The 19380-nt window shown below is 42.8% G+C and overlaps 1 protein-coding gene across 1 annotated transcript in view; it reads left to right on the top strand.

Annotated features, from left to right (window-relative positions):
• The first annotated feature begins 9847 nt into the window (after positions 1 to 9847).
• dusp22a (dual specificity phosphatase 22a) overlaps positions 9848 to 19380 on the top strand; it is a 171967-nt gene continuing 162434 nt past the window's right edge. The window contains exons 1-2 of the mRNA XM_068049870.1: positions 9848 to 10000; positions 10112 to 10159. Coding sequence (XP_067905971.1) covers positions 10139 to 10159 — 21 coding nt within the window. The 5' untranslated portion in view covers positions 9848 to 10000; positions 10112 to 10138. The remainder of the gene's footprint in view (positions 10001 to 10111; positions 10160 to 19380) is intronic.

Genomic DNA, 19380 nt, shown 5'->3' on the forward strand with positions numbered 1-19380 from the left:
TGAACAGGCCTTCGGCCCTCCAAGCTTGCGCCGATCCAGATCCTCTATCTAAACATGACGCCTATTTTCTAAGGGTCTGTATCTCTTTACTTCATGCCCATTCATGTATCTGTCTAGATACATCTTCAAAGACGCTATCGTGCCCACGTCTACCACCTCCGCTGGCAACGCGTTCCAGGCACCCACCACCCTCTGCGTAAAGAACTTTCCACGCATATCCCCCCTAAACTTTTCCCCTCTCACTTTGAACTCGTGACCCCTAGTAATTGAATCCCCCACTCTGGGAAAAAGCTTCTTGCTATCCACCCTGTCTATACCTCTCATGATTTTGTACACCTCAATCAGGTCCCCCCTCAACCTCCGTCTTTCTAATGAAAATAATCCTAATCTACTCAACCTCTCCTCATAGCTAATGCCCTCCAGACCAGGCAACATCCTGTTAAACCTCTTCTGTACCATCTCCAAAGCCTCCACGTCCTTCTGGTAGTGTGGCGACCAGAATTGCACGCAATACTCTAAGTGTGGCCTAACTAAAGTTCTGTACAGCTGCAGCATGACTTGCCAATTTTTATACTCTATGCCCCGACAGATGAAGGAAAGCATGCCGTATGCCTTCTTGACCACTCTATTGACCTGCGTTGCCACCTTCAGGGAACAATGGACCTGAACACCCAAATCTCTCTGTACATCAATTTTCCCCAGGACTTTTCCATTTACTGTATAGTTCACTCTTGAATTGGATCTTCCAAAATGCATCACCTCGCATTTGCCCTGATTGAATTCCATCTGCCATTTCTCTGCCCAACTCTCCAGTCTATCTATATTCTGCTGTATTCTCTGACAGTCCCCTTCACTATCTGCTACTCCACCAATCTTAGTGTCGTCTGCAAACTTGCTAATCAGACCACCTATACTTTCCTCCAAATCATTTATGTGTATCACAAACAACAGTGGTCCCAGCACGGATCCCTGTGGAACACCACTGGTCACACGTCTCCATTTTGAGAAACTCCCTTCAACTGCTACTCTCTGTCTCCTGTTGCCCAGCCAGTTCTTTATCCATCTAGCTAGTACACCTTGGACCCCATGCGCCTTCACTTTCTCCATCAGCCTACCATGGGGAACCTTATCAAACGCCTTACTGAAGTCCATGTATACGACATCTACAGCCCTTCCCTCATCAATCAACTTTGTCACTTCCTCAAAGAATTCTATTAAGTTGGTAAGACATGACCTTCCCTGCAGAAAACCATGTTGCCTATCACTGATAAGCCCATTTTCTTCCAAATGGGAATAGATCCTATCCCTCAGTATCTTCTCCAGCAGCTTCCCTACCACTGACGTCAGGCTCACCGGTCTATAATTACCTGGATTATCCCTGCTACCCTTCTTAAACAAGGGGACAACATTAGCAATTCTCCAGTCCTCCGGGACCTCACCCATGTTTAAGGATGCTGCAAAGATATCTGTTAAGGCCCCAGCTATTTCCTCTCTCGCTTCCCTCAGTAACCTGGGATAGATCCCATCTGGACCTGGGGACTTGTCCACCTTAATGCCTTTTAGAATACCCAACACTTCCTCCATCCTTATGCCGACTTGACCTAGAGTAATCAAACATCTGTTCCTAACCTCAACATCCTTCATGTCCCTCTCCTCGGTGAATACCGATGCAAAGTACTCGTTTAGAATCTCACCCATTTTCTCTGACTCCACGCATAACTTTCCTCCTTTGTCCTTGAGTGGGCCAATCCTTTCTCTAGTTACCCTCTTGCTCCTTATATATGAATAAAAGGCTTTGGGATTTTCCTTAACCCTGTTTGCTAAAGATATTTCATGACCCCTTTTAGCCCTCTTAATTCCTCGTTTCAGATTGGTCCTACATTCCCGATATTCTTTCAAAGCTTCGTCTTTCTTCAGCCACCTAGACCTTATGTATGCTTCCTTTTTCCTCTTAGCTAGTCTCACAATTTCACCTGTCATCCATGGTTCCCTAATCTTGCCATTTCTATCCCTCATTTTCACAGGAACATGTCTCTCCTGCACGCTAATCAACCTAATAGATTTTCAAAAAATAATTTCATAAAGAGCCACACAACAGACCCGTAACCAAAGTTAGAGCTCATTGAATAAAAAGGGTAGTAGTAACATGGATCTAAATTTGCTGAGTGACAGGAAACAGAGAGTAGTGGTTAATGGATGTTTTTCAGACTGGAGGAAGGTTTGTAATGAAGTCACCCAGAGGTCATTGTTGGGACCTTTGTTGTTCCTGATTTTTTTTTTTTGACCTAGACCTTGATGTACAGGGCACAAATTTCTGGATGAAACTTGGAAACACTGAACTATGAGAAGGATAGTGTAGAACTTCAAAAGGATGTAGACAGTTTGGTAGAATGGGCGGACAAGTGGCAGATGAAATTTAATGCAAGAGAAGGGTGAAGTAATTCATGTTGGGAGAAAGAATGCAGAAAGACAATATAAAGGGTAAAATTCTAAAGAGGGTGCAGGAGGATATGTGCATTTATCATTGAAGGTGGCAGGACAGGTTGAGAGTGGTTAATAGAGCATACAACATCCTAGGCTTCATTAATAGGGGCATAGAGAACAAAAGCAAACTTGTATAGAACACTGGTTTGGCCTCAACTGGAGTATTGTGTTCAGTTCTGGATGCCACACGTTAGGAAAGATGTGAAGGGAGACAGTGCAGAAAACATTCATGAGAATGGTTCTAGGGATGAGGAACTTCAGTTACTTGGATAGATTGGAGGAGTTGGGACTGTTTTCCTTGAAGAAGAGGAGGTTGAGAGGAGATTTCATTGAGATTCAAAATCATGAGGGGTCTGGACAGAGTAGATAAGGGGAACCTGTTCCCATTGGTGGAAGGATCGCGAACAAGAAGGCACAGATTTAGGGTAATTGGCAAAAAAAGCAATGGCGACATGGGGAAAATCTTTTCCACGTAATGACTGGTTAGGAATTGGAATGCACTACCTGGGAGTGTGGTGGAGGTAGGTTCAATTGAGGCATTCAAGAAGGAATTGGACTGTGAGAAGGAAGAATGTGCAGGGCAATGGGGGAGAAGGCAGGGAGTGGCACTAGGTAAATTGCTCTTTTGGAGAGCCAACGCAGACACGATGAGCCGAATGGCCGCCTCCTGTGCTGTTACGATTCTGTGATTGAAAATAGCTCTTGTAAATTTCAAAAGGTGCAGTGGATCCCTGAAGACTTTTAGAATCCAACTTGATACTAGAGTTATGCTGTATCAAACCCAAACAGTATGAGACATCCTTTCCAAAGGATTTCCAGAGTCATATTGGGATCTGATTCTCGGGTCATGCTGTCTCTTTCACTTTTACGTGCATCTGAAACTCTTCTATATTGATGCAAAAGAGTCAGTGTAACTACCCATACATTGTATATTAATGCCAATCAAGAGAAAAGTGTTTAAAGTTCAGATGTAATCTTTATTCTTTTACGTCTACGTGAACCAACTTTATACCCCTACATGATACTTCTTTGCTGTTTTGTACAGTTAAAGGCCTTGGGTGTTCTTATTTTACTGCTGGAAATAGCTGAAGTAGTGCTCCAAATATCTGTTTGAATATAAATATTCACCACTTAAGGGAGTGTCCTGCAGTAGATCATGGATAGAATAAAACCATTGTAGGCTGTTTTTACTTGTAACTTGTGGATAAATTTAACTTCATAATTATAGCATATTCTGTATATATTATGAGTCATGTGTTGAGTTCATGAACCACTCTCAAGATTTATGATGTAATTTGAATCCATGTGGTGTAAGACAACCAGTAACACAATCCTGTGTAACAGCCAGTAAGATAATCCTGGGCTTTGAATAAATTTACAAAATATTCTCCCCTCTGGTTGGTACATTTAAAAAGTACTAGTTGATCGTTCACGGTGTTGCACACAAAGTCGAGCCAAAATGTATTCTTCAGGTCAAGTGCTGTTAGAAGGCAGAAGATAATTGGACCAAAGCATGCAGTCATAAATTCTGTAAGACATACCGAACATATACATACTCATTTTAAAGTAATTCATTTTGCATTTTTTATGTAATTTAATTTTATGTTTCTGATTGACCTCCTGTGACATTGCAAATAGGGAATCAAGAACATGTGTAGTCTTTAGGTAAAATGGGATTAAAGGGCATGGGTAATTGGACTAGGGTATACAGATGCAATTCAGCTCTGACTTTACTTTCATATTTCCATTTGAAATGTCCACATTTATGATAAAACTTGCTGAGATAGTTGCATTTCTGTTCGTGTTTCTCCCAGCACATCGTAACAGATATGAATATTCCCAAACTTTCTAAATCAATCGTTGCTTAGTGCATTTGGAGATTTTTTTTTACACTGGCAGTCAAAGTGCAAATAGAAAATGCCAATTAATCTAAGAGTTGCTTGTTACTGTACAACATTTAATAATTTCCTAAAGTATCACAAGGTGCTATTTACCTCTGGCAGCAATATATTTGTGCTCGCGTAATTTTCTTTGGAAAAATTCATGATGAAAAAATGGGGAGAGGGCAAGGGGGCACAAAGAGAGGAGGGGCAAGGCAGAAGCTGAGAACTTTGGGGAAAGTTAATGTTAGTATCATCTGAGGGAGAATGGGGAGACACAGTACCATGATAAACTTGGGAGAATGAGTGCCAACTCAAAATAGTGTGGCAGCTTGAAGTGAGGTTGTGGTGGGGGGAAAGTTGATTGCCAGTTTGAATGGGGGGATGGTGGAAGATGAGTACCAATTTGAAGCATAGGGGAAAAGGAGTGCTAGCTTGAATCACGGGGGAGGAGAAAGGAAAGAGAGTGCCAGTATGAGCTTGGGGAATTGAAGGAGGAAAGAGTACAAAGGTATAAAGTTGGATGGGGTAGAATGTCTCTGTGAACTGGTGTGGGGGTGTTGGATGTTGAGATAACTTTGAGGCGTTGAATTAATGGTCCAGTCGGTCTGATGAAAATCACTTGTCGTTTTTTTTTCTTTGAGAATAATTCTACTTACGAGGAAATCTAAAAGTGCGTAAGAGTAACCAGAATAAATACTTTTAAATTAAAAATTCAAGATGCTGCTTCTCAAAATGTTTTGTACATGTTTTGCCACTTCAACATGTAGAATTCCCTTCACGGTTTCTTGAGCTTATGTTTTTTCATCAATATGTTACGACCACATGAGGAAGAGGTCTCAGGCTCCCCTCTTGCCCCTTCTCTGGTTTGGCCATAACAGGGTTTATCTTTTAAAACACAGTGATTTTTGCTTACCACCTCAGTAAGCCCTTGCTCACTGCACTCTAATTACAATTGCAAATAAACCAATCAGACAGGTTTTCTTGGGTTTAAACAAGAAAGATATGTTTATTAACCTAATCACTCTAAACTGGTTAAAATTACTAAAATACGTGATGCATCCATGCTTACGTGCATACAAGAGGCACACCCACACACAAATAGGTACAGAGGTGACAAAAGAGTTGGGAGGTTGAAGTAAAGTTGGTAATAAATGGAATGCAAGTACTGGGTCCTTAAATGAAGTCAAAGTCTTGGAGTCCTCGCTGGGGGTCACATGCATAATTTCAGGCTTGCTTCTCTGGTTCCAGAAGGCCAAAGAGAGATTTCAACTGTTTGCTTGGTGGTCGTCTGTAAAGTTCTGTAGCCTTAAGGTTTAGAAGCTGCCACCGTGGTTTCCCTGGGACTTTGCTGGAGAGAGAGAGAGATGTTTCTCTTCCAGTTCGGCTGCCGTCTCTTTGCTTTCTGATGCCCAATTCAAAACCCTCAGTCTTACCTCAGCAGGTAAGTCATGTGACCATCTCTTTGTTTGAAACAACAGTTTCTGCGGGGGTAGAGGAGAGGTTGCTTGAATTTCAGAGTCTTTCAGACATACTCGCGGGGGGGGGGGGGTTGGGGGGTGGGTGTTGGAGTTTGGTTCTTACAAAGATAAAGGGGTGTCGATGTCTTTTGATTACTCCTATTGGCAAAGCCAATCTCGCTAATTGAATCAGGGAGCACCCCCATTGTTCCAGCTAGACTGGTACTTTATATCTGTCTCTCAGTCAGCTTTTGTCTTCTCAAAATGCAAATGTCCTTGGCCATTTTTTAACTGTTCTGTTCTGTTTTTAAAAAGGTTATTTGCAATGTACAGGAAAAGTTTCAAGCAGTATTTCATATGATGAAAATAATATGTTTCCATTTGACAGGTGTGATTTCCGTCACAAATAGGGATGAAGGAATGTTGGGTATACCTACAGCCTCAGTTCCAAAGCTTATATAATTACTTGTTTTGCTATATTTTGGGAAAATAATCAGGGCCATTCTCGAGGTGTCAGCTGTTTGGGGCCTGCACCAACTATTTTAAAACCATGGAGCAGCTTTTGCTAGCTTTGTAGTTTGTCAATGTGACATGGACCAGAAAGAAAATAGCACCCAAGAAAACACATTAACTGGCCATTCATCAGACTGCTCTTTGTGGGATCTTGCTGTTCAAAAAAGACGACTGATAAGTTTCCTTGCATAACAATTTACTGCACTTTATAAATAATCATTGTGTGTGAAGTACTTTGTGACGATTTCACGCAACATGATAAGGCGTGCTTACATAAAAGGTGTTATGTAAATAGAGTCATAGAGTCATAATGGCACAGAAAGATGCCATTTGGCCATTGAGTTCATACTGGCTCTCTGTAGAGCAATCCAGTCAATCCCATTCCCCCCACTCGAGCAGGGGGTTGACAGCATTGTGATAATGTTACTGGGCTAGCGATCTAGAGGCCTGGAATAGTGCTACGGAGACATGGGTTTAAATCCCACCATGGAAGCCGGGGGAATGTAAATTCAATTAATAAGAAATCCATCTGGTTCACAAATGCCCTTCAGGGGAGGAAACCTGACCTCCTTGTCTGGCCTATACATGGCTCCAGACCCACAGTAATGTGGTTGTCTCTTAACTGCCCTCTGAAATGGTCCGAGAAAGCCACTCAGTTATAGGCAGCTCACCACCTGCTCATGGGCCATTGGGAATGGGCAATAAATGTCAATGCTCACATCCCAAAAACGATTTAAAAAATACCTGTAGCCCTGCAAGTTTGTTTCTCTCAAGTGCCCATCCAATTTCCTTTTGAAATCATTGATCGTCTCTGCTTCCACCATGGTCGGGGGCAGTGAGTTCCAGATCATTACCACCTGCTGTGTAAAAATGTGCTTCCTTACATCTCTCCCAGGTCAACTTGACACCATGGAGTCTGGAAACGTTTTTTTGTGTATGAAGAGTGATCATAACTTGATAGAATTTCACATTCAGTTTGTAGGTGAGAAACATGAATCTGAAATTTGTGTCTCAAACTTAAAAATAAAGGCAATTACAAAGGTATGAAAACAGAGTTGGCTAAAGTGGACTGGGAAAATAGGTTGAAAGGTAAGACAGTAGATAAGCAGACATTTAAGGAGCTATTTCATAACTCTCAACAAAGATATATGCCAATGAAAAAGAAAAACTTTATGAGAAGGATGAACCATCCGTGGCTAACTAAGGAAATTAAGGATGGTATCAAATTGAAAGAAAAGGTGTATAGTTTTGTGAAGAGTAGTGGTAGGCCAGAAGATTGGAAAAATTTTAGAGATCAGCAAAGGATGACTTAAAAAGAGAAAAATTAGAATAAGAAAGTAAACTAGCAAGAAACATAAAAACAGACAGGAAGAACTTCTACAAATATATAAAAAGGAAGTGAGCAGCTAAAGTAAATGTTGATCCCTTAGAGGATGAGACTGGAGAATTAATAATGGGAAACAAAGAAATGGCAGAGACTTTGAACAAATATTTTGTATCTATCTTCATAGTGGAAGACACTAAAAGTATCCCAATAATAGTAGAAAATCAGGGGGCAAAAGGGAGGGAGGAACTTAAAACAATTACTAGCACTAGAGGAAAAACTACCAGGAAAACTAATGGGACTAAAGGCTGACAGGTTCCCTGGACCTGATGGCCTGCACCCTAGGGTCTTAAAAGAAATAGCTGCAGAAATAGTGGCTGCATTGGTTGTAATCTTCTAAAATTACTGTGATTCTGGAAAGTCCCAGTGGATTGGAAAACTGCAAGTGTAACACCTTATTCAAGAAATGAGGGAGACAGAAAGCAGGAAATTATAGGCGAATTAATCTAACATCTGGCATTGGAAAATGCTGGAATCCATCATTAAGGAAGTAGTAGCAGCGTCAACATGGTTTTATGAAAGGGAAATCGTGTTTGACAAATTTATTAGAGTTCTTTGAGGGTGTAATGAGAAGGGTGGATAAAGGGGAAACAGTAGATGTAGTGTATTGGGATTTTCAAAAGGCATTCGATCAGGTACCACATAACAGGTTACTACACACATGGTGTTGGGGGTAATATGTTAGCATGGATAGAGGATTGGAAAACAGAGAGTTGGGATGAATGGGCCATTTTTAGGTTCGCAAACTGTAGCTATTGGAATGCCACAGGAATCAAAGCTGGTACCTCAACAAATTTACAACGTATCTTAATGACGTGGGTGAAGGGACTGAGTGTATTGTAGCCAAATTTGCTGACGGTAAAAAGGTTGAAAAGCAAGTTGTGAAGAGGACGCAGAGTCTGCAAAGGGATACATGAGTGGACAAAGATTTGGCAGATGGAGTGTAATGTGGGAAAAGGTGAGGTTATCCACTTTGGTAGGAAGAATAGGAAAGAAAAATGTTATTTAAATGAAGAGAGACTACAGAATGTTGCAGTACAGAGGGATCTAGGTTTCCTTGTACATGAACTGCAAAAGGTTAGCATACAGATACAGCAAGTAATTAGTAAGGCAAATGGAATGTTGGCTTTTATTGCAAGGGGGATGAAGTATAAAAGCAGGGTACTTGCTACAACTATACAGGGCATTGGTGAGACCACAGCTAGAGTATGGCGTACAGTTTTGGTCTCCTTAATTAAGGAGGGATATACTTGCATTGGAAGCAGTTCAGAGAAGGTTCACTAGGTTGATTCCTGGGATGAAGGGTTTGTCTTTTGAGGAAAGGTTGAGCAGGTTGGGCCTATACTTATTGGAGTTTAAAAGAATGAGAGGTGATCTTAATGAAACATAAGATTCTGAGCAGGCTTGGCAGGCTAGATGTTGACAAAAGGTTTCCCCTCGTGGGGGAACCTAGAACTGCAGGCACAGTTTCAGAATTAGGAGCCTCCCTTTTAGGACAGAAATGTGAAGGAATTTCTTTTCTCAAAGGGTTGGTAATCTTTAGAATTCTCTACCCCAGAGAGTAGTGGAGGCAGGGTCATTGAATATATTCAAGGCTTAGTTAGATTTTTGATATACAAGGGAGTCAAGGGTTATGGTAGGCAGGCAGGAAAGTGGAGTTGAGGCCGCAATCAGATCAGCTATGATCTTATTGAATAGTGGAGCAGGCTTGAGGGGCCGAATGGCCTACTCCTGCTCCTACTTCTGATTTCCTTATCAGTCATTGTTTTCATCACAACAATACTACCAGCAAGTGCTCCAGCCAAGAGTGTCCAAACGAAGTGAAATCAGTTTGCTAAACACATTTCCCACCAACAAAAGCAAAATACTGTGGATGCTGGAAATCTGAAATTAAAAACAGGAAATGCTGGAAATACTCAGCAGGTCAGGCATCAATCGCGGGGAGAGAAAAAGCGCAATGACCTTTTGTCAGAAGCAGCAAAAAATAGGGATGTAACAGGTTTTGTTTTTAAAATAGAGAGGCAGGGAAAGGGTTGGGGGAACTGGGAGGAGAGGAGGAGGAAAGAACTAAAGGAGAGGGTGATAAGGTGAAAGGCAGGAAGGATTAAAGGACATAAGGGACGATGAAGACTGTGTCCCTTTAATTAGATGTCGGAGACACCTAGTGGTAATGTCACTGTGTTCATGTGTTTTCCAGGGAGTGCGGAAGGGAAACAGGATTCATGTGCAGCTAAAACGGGTGACATTGCACGTTGCAAATCGAGTTCTCCCCGGCTCTGGTAACGAAACCATTTCTCCACTATTTAGATCCAGGCTCCAGGATTTTTTTTAAACATCTAGTTGATAAATTCAGTGACACGTCGTTACCATTAATCTTATTTTCGTTGCAGATCCTGTACAATCTCACCCTGACAGCCATGGGCACTGGTATGAGTAAGGTATGTGTAAGTCTGTTGACAGTGTTGCCGAGAGAGATTTTTGCAGATTGCTGGGGAGTTGGCGGATTCGCCATTGGTTTCCTGCGTGCAGTTGCAGTGTTCGCCTTTACACCGCGATAGCGGGTGGCAATTCCCCACAATGTAATGACAGCAATGTTGACATTCATTAATATTCTAAAATAACAGGACATTTCGTCGGAAATGGACCGGCAGTCCGGTTACCGTGCCTCCCGTCTGACCAAAGCAGTAAGACGCTTAAGGGAGCCTCGCAAAAGTTCAACAAAATCCTCAAAATGTATTAATAACAGTTTCTGATCACCAGCCCCTCGGTCGAACTTATGTTTTGGGGGCACAAACGGCGTAGCAAACTTACCTCTAAACTTTAGGTGTTTTTGTTTATGCATGAAATTAAGCTCCTCTAAATGTCTTGCAAAGAAAGCTAAGCGCCAGAAGCATTAACACACTCCTGCCCTTTTCCTTTTGTTCTGTTCCCCATCAACGCCACCCCCCCAACACCCCCTTCACTTGTTTAAACCCTACCCTAATTCTTTTCTAATCTTTTCCAGTTCTGATGAAACGTTAACTCTGCTTCTCTCTCCGCAGATGCTGCCAGACCTGCTGAGTATTTCCAGCACTTCCTGTTTTTATTAAAACTGTTACCTTTAAAATCATTGATATACGTAAGGGATAGCCCTTAAAAAACAACGCTCGCCTAACTGACAAGACCTTAGATTAGAGATACAGCACTGAAACAGGCCCTTCGGCCCACCGAGTCTGTGCCGAACATCAACCACCCATTTATACTAATCCTACACTAATCCCATATTCCTACCAAACATCCCCACCTGTCCCTATATTTCCCTACCACCTAACTATACTAGTGACAATTTATAATGGCCAATTTACCTATCAACCTGCAAGTCTTTTGGCTTGTGGGAGGAAACCGGAGCACCCGGAGAAAACCCACACAGACACAGGGAGAACTTGCAAACTCCACACAGGCAGTACCCGGAATCGAACCCGGGTCCCTGGAGCTGTGAGGCTGCGGTGCTAACCACTGCGCCACTGTGCCAACCTTACTTTGGCTGGACTCGTTATCCATTTTGTAAAAAGGATCCGCATTTAAATTGCATCATTTGTCAGCTCCAACTGAGGTCATGACCTAAATATGATCCTGTCTTTCAACAAGGACATTCAGACAGTTATCAATCAATTCAGTCTCGACTTGTTCTACAGCCCGCCTTCTCTGTTTTTAAAGCCTTCCAAGTCTTTTATTTTCTTCTTGCAGATTTCTACTTCACTTTTCTGCAGTTGTTTTCCTCAAAAATGTTGGTAAAAATATGCAGGGTTGCCTGTCTTAAAGGGGTAGGCACTTCATCAGGTTTGTAATGAGTTGTCTGTAAATGTTTTATGGGCTGATGCTTTACAATTTTCAGGGAAAGAATGATCACAGCGTGGAATGGTAGGGTCATGCGGGTAGGCATTTTAGATTATTCTGACAAAGCTGAGATGAAGTGATTTGGGATAAAAGTTTTTTTTAATAACTGGGTGAAATGGCCTCCCTAACCTGTGTTTCTTTCATGTACAAATGATGTGAACGTCAATGCAGTTCTATTATTGTTCAAGTCTGTTGCTAAAATTTCTTCTGTAAATATATTTGAAAGTCAAACTGCAAAATAATGTGGTGCTGCACCTCATCTGAACAGCCAACTTGGCAGTCGTTCAGTAGTGTTTAGGACAGGCTATTCTGGGAGCTTGGTCTGTTTAAAGATGTCTCCATGTACTCAGGCAAAAAGATATTTTAGGTGACTGCAATAATAACAACCCTTTGACTGCTTTGGAAAGACTTGAACAGGTCCATAACGTGTTGATAGGCTTATGTTACTGCATGTAAATTAATAGAGAAAGAGCATTCATTTTAGTGTTTAAATTAGTATTGTGCTGCTCATCAGAATAAAGCATGGTGTTGATGGTAGAGCTGATTATATTGAAGATTGATTGACCAGAATCTTAACTGGACCAGCCACGTAAATACTGTTGCTACAAGAGCAGGTCAGCGGCTCGGAATTCTGTGGCGAGTAACTCACTTCCTGACTCCCCAAAGCCTTTCCACCATCTATAAGGCACTCGTCAAGAGTGTGATGGAATACTCTCCATTTGCCTGGGTGGGTGCAGCTCCAATAACACTCAAGAAGCTCAACATCAGCCAGGACTAAGCAGCCTGCTTGATTTGCACTCCATCCACCATCTTAAACATTCACTCCCTCCAACACCGGTGCACTGTGGCAGCAGTGTGTACCATCTACAAGATGCATTGCAGCAACTCACCAAGGCTCCTTTGACAGCACCTCCCAAATCCATGACTTCTACTGCCTAGATGGACAAGGGCAGCAGACGCATGAGAACACCACCACCTGCAAGTTCCCTCTAATCACACACCATCCTGACTTGGAAATATATCGCTGTACCTTGACTGTTGCTGGGTCAAAATCCTGGAACTCCCTCCCTAACAGCACTGTGGCTATACTTACACCACATGGACTGTAGCAGTTCAAGAAGGTGGCTCACCACCACTTTCTCAAGAGCAATTGGGGACAGGCAATAAATGCTGGCATTGTCAGTGACACCCACATCCCATGAATGAATTAAAAAAATCTTCTAACTTTTACTATTTCAGAGAAAAGAATATGGGGGTAAGTTTGCATACTGCAAATTGGAAAATTGGCCCAAGGTTTCCTGACCATTTGGGAATATTGTGGCAGTGTGTCCCAGCTTTTGTGATGCCAGCCTGTGAGACTTCCTGGCTCATGGACGTGGCAAATGTTTCCGCTTTTTGCTCAGTCAGAGTGCTGCAGTAATATTTTAGCATCAAAAGGACTGTTAGCGCTATCCCTGATTCTCAAAATAACAGTAGACGCAGCACTCGATGAGAAAGTGTCAAGAAAATTCTGATTGGCTGAGAACCCCATTATACGATAATTCATGATGAGGATTATGTAATACTGCAGGGCCACATAGATAGGCTAGCAAGATGGGCAGAAAGGCAGCAGATGCAGTTCAGTGCAGAAAATATGACGTAATACATTTTGAAAGTAAACATAGGGGTAGGAAATGCATCTTAAATGGTAAAAGTTTAAGTGGAATAGAGGAGCAGAGAGACCTTAGTGTGCAGATACTCACGCCATTAAAACTGGCAAGGCAAGTAGATAATACTGTAGAAAGATGAATAAAATCCTTTGTTTTGTATCCAGAAGCATAAAGTACAAAAGCAATGACGTTATGTTGAATTTTCACAAGACTGTAATTAGGTCGCAGCTGAAGCATGGTGCAGTTTTGGCTACACCATTACTGGAAGGATATAAAGGCAACTTAAAATGGTGCAGATTCCCTTGGGGTTTACCTGAGACGGCCAACAGGACATTGGTTTAATGTCTCATCTGACAGACGATACTTTTGATAGCGCAGCACTCCCTCAGAACTGCACTGGAGTTCTGTCTAAATTATGTACTCAAGTCTCTGAGTGGGACTTGCACCCACAACCTCTGTCTCAGAGGCGAAAGCATTTATAATGGTCAGAATCCATCAGGGGCTTGTATAATGTTGCTATGAATAAAAGCTGACTACAAACAGGTTCTCCTTTCTTGGCAAAAGCTCCTCTGAGATAGTCTGGCAAGTTAAGTGCATTCTTTGCAAAGGTCAATTTGTGGTCAGACTGCCGTGTATGTTCCAGAGAGTGCTAAAGGATTAGCCCAGAAATTTGTGCTTCACTGGGCATATGGCTCCTGCATATTCAGACCAAAGTGGTTCTTTTACTCCCCGTGCCTCAAAATGCAGACTTGACTGGAATGCAGTGCCACTGGTAGCAGCAGCTTTCTGGCACCACACAGGCATGGCCATTCATCATGCATTAGCCTGAACCACAGCTGCTTTTAGACTTTGGTGGGGGGGGGGCGGGGTCACAGCTGTGTGCATTTCCATCATCAGCTTACACTTCCTCCGAGGCACTTACCAGCAGGAGTTGCCATATAGCAGTCAGGATTGGGAATCCTACAGCTTGTGCCCAGACCAGGAGAGAGGAGACGAATTGTAATGCCTCAGCTACTACTCTGACTGAGATCAGCGTACCCAGCTCAGAATGGGAATCGAGACCAGCAACAACTTGCAGTTATATAGCACCTTTAATGTAGTAAAATGTCCCAAAGTGCTCCACAGGAGCATTATCGGACTGAACTTGACACTGAGCTACTTAAAGAGACATTATGAGAGGTGACTGAAAGCTTGATCAAAGACGTAGATTTTAAGGCGTGACTTAAAACAGGAGAGAGAGGTAGAAAGGCAGAGAGGTTTAGGGAGGGAATTCCAGACTTTAGGGCCTAGGCAGCTGAAGGCACGGCCACCAATGGTGGAGCAATTAAAGTAGGGGGTGCTGAATAGATCAGCATTAGAGGAGCACAGAGATTTCAGAACATCGTAGGGCTGGAGGAGGTTACAGGGATAGGGATGGGTAAGACCATAGAGGGATTTGGAAACAGGGATGAGAATCTTAAAATTAAAGCACTGCTGGATCAGGAGCCACTGTAGATCAGCGAGCACAAGGATAATGGGTGAGAAGGACTTGGTGTGAGTTAGGATACAGGCAGCAAAGTTTTGGATCAGCTCAAATTTACAGAGGGTGGTAGATGGGAAGCCATCCAGGAGAGCTTTGGAATAGGCTGATAGTTGATATTCTTGTGCAGTGTTGGAAAATCATATTTAACGTCATTATAAACTTCTCCCAGTCTATGCTTAATGTATCATGCTGGGAGCTAATGATGTATATTGCAAGTTGCTGCAGAATATAGCATGCTGTGTTATGGTGAAAATTCAGCTCAAGCTGCTGTTCTTCTGAAGGAGTGAATTATCAGTTATTCAAGTGATAGTTTGACCTCTTAGCATATTGGTATGTTTTTGTGATGTGGAACATGACTTGTTGTGCATTGTGTTGATATGAAGCTCCCAGGTAGGGGGCCACAGGTGTTACACAGTACAACATGCATTAATGTAGCATCTTTAAAGTGCTAAGGAGCATTATTAAACAACATTGGAGATATTAGGACAGATGACTGAAAGCTTGGGCAGCAGAGTTTTGAATGAACTCAAGTTGATGGAGAGTTGAAGATGGGTGCTGACAGCTGAACAACCCCCTCCCCTACTCACTTTTTAACACCTTTATAGTGCAGTTCCATTCATGGCTGTGAAAGGATCATCCCTGAACTTTGCAAAACTACACCAGGTATAGTTGAGGACTTAAGTAAAAGTCTTGAGCCCAAAGATCTGTGGGCTTTGGTGTTGTGTCCTTTGACGTTAAACACCAGACTTCCACTTTCTCTGACATTGTACACAGTGGACCATACCAGGTGTAGTCTTCAAGGTTAGAGGGTGGGGGCAGGGGGCTAATTGGACTAGGATGTGCAGATGGAAATCAGTCCCTATTAAAAGTCCTTACTTTGAAACCACATATATTACAGTTGTACTTATTGTTAAATAGTAAAACTTGTGACAGTTTGAGATGCAGACAAGAGGTAATAGGAGCGTAGGGGTTGGGACACACAAAACTGAGGAGCTACAATGCTGCTACTGGCAGTGTATTGTAATTACAGCAATGACAGTTTATGCAGGCAATTTCCAGTAGAAATGTACACATAGGAATTTTAAGGGGACATAAAAGTGAGACAAAACATTACAACAGGATGTAAGGATTTGTAAACAGCAAGTGTGTGGAGATGAAAGGTGTTTAATATATTACAGGTGATAGCAATGTTAAATAAATGTGGGAATAAAATAGAAAAATAGTCTTTTAGCAAGTAACTATTTCCTTCACATTTAGAATTAACATGAATTGCAGTCAGTCTCTAATCAAACTGTCTGAAAATCTCTTTCACTGCTACATTGAGCGAGCATATTTGAGCCACCAATACACTCAATAGTGAGCTACCAGCCCTCAAGATCACTTATCCAGAGCTTGTTCACTCTTTGACACACACATACACATGAATACTCACTCACAGTACACACTTTGACACATACAGATACGTACTCACCATTGCGCATGCACACATACACATGGATACTTACTTGCTGTTTCACCTTAGAACTGCATTTCCTGCTTGATTTGAGCACGCAGATTCGGTCACACCCTCATCCATTGTCTTGCCCTAGACCAAAAGAACATTCTTTTCAGATTTCGTAGCCCTGTTTGTTTACAATACTCCTCCTTAGAGCTAATACCCCATGGGGATTGTAAAGAAGCCCTAGCGTCAGTCTAAGAATAGAATGTATGCACCAATTCCAGTGTTCCAATATGAACACATAGCAAGAGGATGCTCTTGGGCTGTGTTACTCTGGGATGAGTAAATTAGCCAAATGCAGGGTTCCACAGAGAATCCTGTAGAAGGGGAGATTTTAAGAGCCAAAATAAAGCCAGGAATACTGTGAGTAAATATTTAACGCTGATAGTCTTCACTCGAAAAGAACTATAATGGGGAAAAACTGATTCCAATCAGTGCCATTTCCACCACCTTGTGAGTGCCCCCCTTTAAAAATGAGGGCAAATTGCAGCTGTTAATTCATCTCATCTGCAATTTGAACTTTTTTTCAAACAGCGCATGGTGTAGTGATCGGTGTGGAAAGCAAGACGAGTAGGGTTAGAGCTGCACTGGAACAATTTTTGATTTTTTTTCTTAACTTGGAAGGTTGAAGATGTAAAGGGTTTAAAATATGGGGGTCTGAAATTCCTCAGCCAATAGTGCTTTCACAGGTCAGGTTGGGTGTAAGAGAACCCGACCAAGCCTGGAGTCCTGGTAGGAACATGGAATGCTGCTCTGAACCTAGATACTTAGGAACTTCCCCCTGCTCCAAATTTCAGAGGGGTGCGGGGCCAAGGGAGGGAATTCCAATTGCTAGGCATTTCCTTTGCCCTGATCTCCCTACCGTTGAAAATAAAGACTTACATTTGTATAGTGCCTTTCATGTCCTCAGGACATCAGAACGTGCTTTATAGGCAATTAAGTACTTTTGAAGTGTAGTTACTGTTGTAAAGTAGGAAATGTGGCAGCCAAATATTGGCCACGACAGCAGGGAGAACTCCCCTGCTCTTCTTTGAAGTGGTGCCGTGGAATCGTTTGTAACTATCTGTGCCGTGCCGGCAGATCTATAGTGGGTATGAACTTCTCCATATGCCAAATACAAGAGAAGTGTAGGGAACAGAGTATATCCCTTTATCTTACTTTTGTAGATCGTACTAAGATATTCAAAACTGTCAGCAGAGCAGGGCTGTACAGGATTTTGGGAAAAATTGTCTGTCCACCGAAGCTCCTCAGTCTGATCTGCTCCTTCCATAACAACATGCACTGCACTATACAGTTTGATGGCTCCACTTCCCACAGTTTCGGAGTGAAGAATGGAGTGAAACAGGGTTGTGTCCGAGCCCCCACTCTGTTTGGCATCTTCTTCTCCATGCTCCTGTCCTTTGCTTTCCCTGCAGATATGGAAGGTGTCTACTTGCACACTAGGTCAGACCGCATGCTCTACAATCTATCAAGGCTGAAAACGAAGACAAAAATACATTATGTCGTCATCAGAGAACTCCTTTACGCTGTTGATGTGCTAGTCGCTCACATGGAAACTCAGCTACAAAGACATACGTACTTTCTCTCCAATGCCGGTAACTTGTTCTCCTTGACTATAAGCGTCAAGAAAATCGTGGACATGGGACAAGGTGTTGCACCTCTGCCCCTGATCACACTAAATAACACCACACTGGAAATGGTTAGCAAATTCTGTTGCCTTGGGTCCACGGTGACAGACAATCTGTCCCTTGATGCAGAGTTCCATACATGCATAGGGAAAGCAGCTACCACCTTTGGCCATCTCGCGAAATGTGCATGGGCTAACACCAAGCTGACGCTTAGAACCAAGCTGATGGTTTATAAGGCTTGTGTTCTCAGCACCTTGCTGTCTGGCTGTGAAACTTGGGCAACTTAAAGGAACAAGGAAAAGAAGCTCAATAATTCCCATCTTTGCTGTCTGCAGCGCATTGTGGGTATATCCTGGAGGACAAAATCACAAATGCAGCTGTCGTCTCAAAGGCAGAGCTCCAAAGTGTGTTGGCACTAATCAAACAGCGGTGGCTTTGGTGGATTGGACACATCCACAGGATGGAAGACAATCGCAGACTCAAGGACTGTCTGTACGGTGAGGTAGCCGGGGTTAGACGACCAGTTGGGTGCTCAAAGCTGCGCTTCAAGGATGCTTGCAAGTGTGAAATGAAGGCCCTAAATGTCGATTGTCGCACCTGGGAGTCTCTAGCTGGCGAAAGAGGGAAATGGCGACATATCCTGTAGACTGGCGTGCACTACCCACGACGACCGTTGCTACAGCAGCTTGGCAACAGGCACCAACGTCAAAAACAACTCACAGCATCACTTGGCAGCTTCACGTGCAGCAGTTGTGGCAGAACCTGTTTCTCAAAGATTGGCCTTCACAGCCATCACCAAAGGTGCACCAAGAGAAGACACCCCACCTAAATGAATTGTTTGCTGCATGTCTATCATCTTTCGTAGATGGAAGGATGCCGGCCATCTGAGAGGGCAGACAGGCCTTGGTTTACATCCCATCCAAAAGACGGTACCTCTGACTGTGCAGAATTCCATCACTGGAGTGTCATACTGGATTTTGTGCTCAAGTCTTTGAAGTGGAACAACCTTCTGGCTCAGAGGCAAGAGTGCTAGCACTGAGCCATGGCTGACACATTGATGCCACAGTTGAGGATATTAAAGGCTGAGCTAGACAGATTTTTTCTGTCTCAGGGTATCAAAGGAGATGAGGATTGGGTGGGAAAGTGGAGTTTAGGCAGAAGATCAGCCATGATCGTATTGAATGGTGGAGCAGGCTCGGAATGCCACATGGTGTACTGCTTCCCCTACTTCTTACATTCTTATGTTCGCAGTTAACCGGTGGCAGTGTAGACTACCAGCATTCCTGGTCTGGACCCCTCTAAACAACACCAGCACACTGATTCCTCTCATCATTTTTTTTTATATATAAAGTGCAGCCTTTTTAAAAAATGATCCTGTGATACTGCCTGTGAAGTGAGTGACTTATCAGTGCCACATTTCCCATCGACCCCCCACTTTGCTAGGAGCACATAGTGTCGTGGGAACCAACACTGGCACTCGAACTTA

Source organism: Heterodontus francisci, chromosome 17 (genome assembly GCF_036365525.1).
Source record: "Heterodontus francisci isolate sHetFra1 chromosome 17, sHetFra1.hap1, whole genome shotgun sequence".
Lineage (NCBI taxonomy): Eukaryota > Metazoa > Chordata > Chondrichthyes > Heterodontiformes > Heterodontidae > Heterodontus > Heterodontus francisci.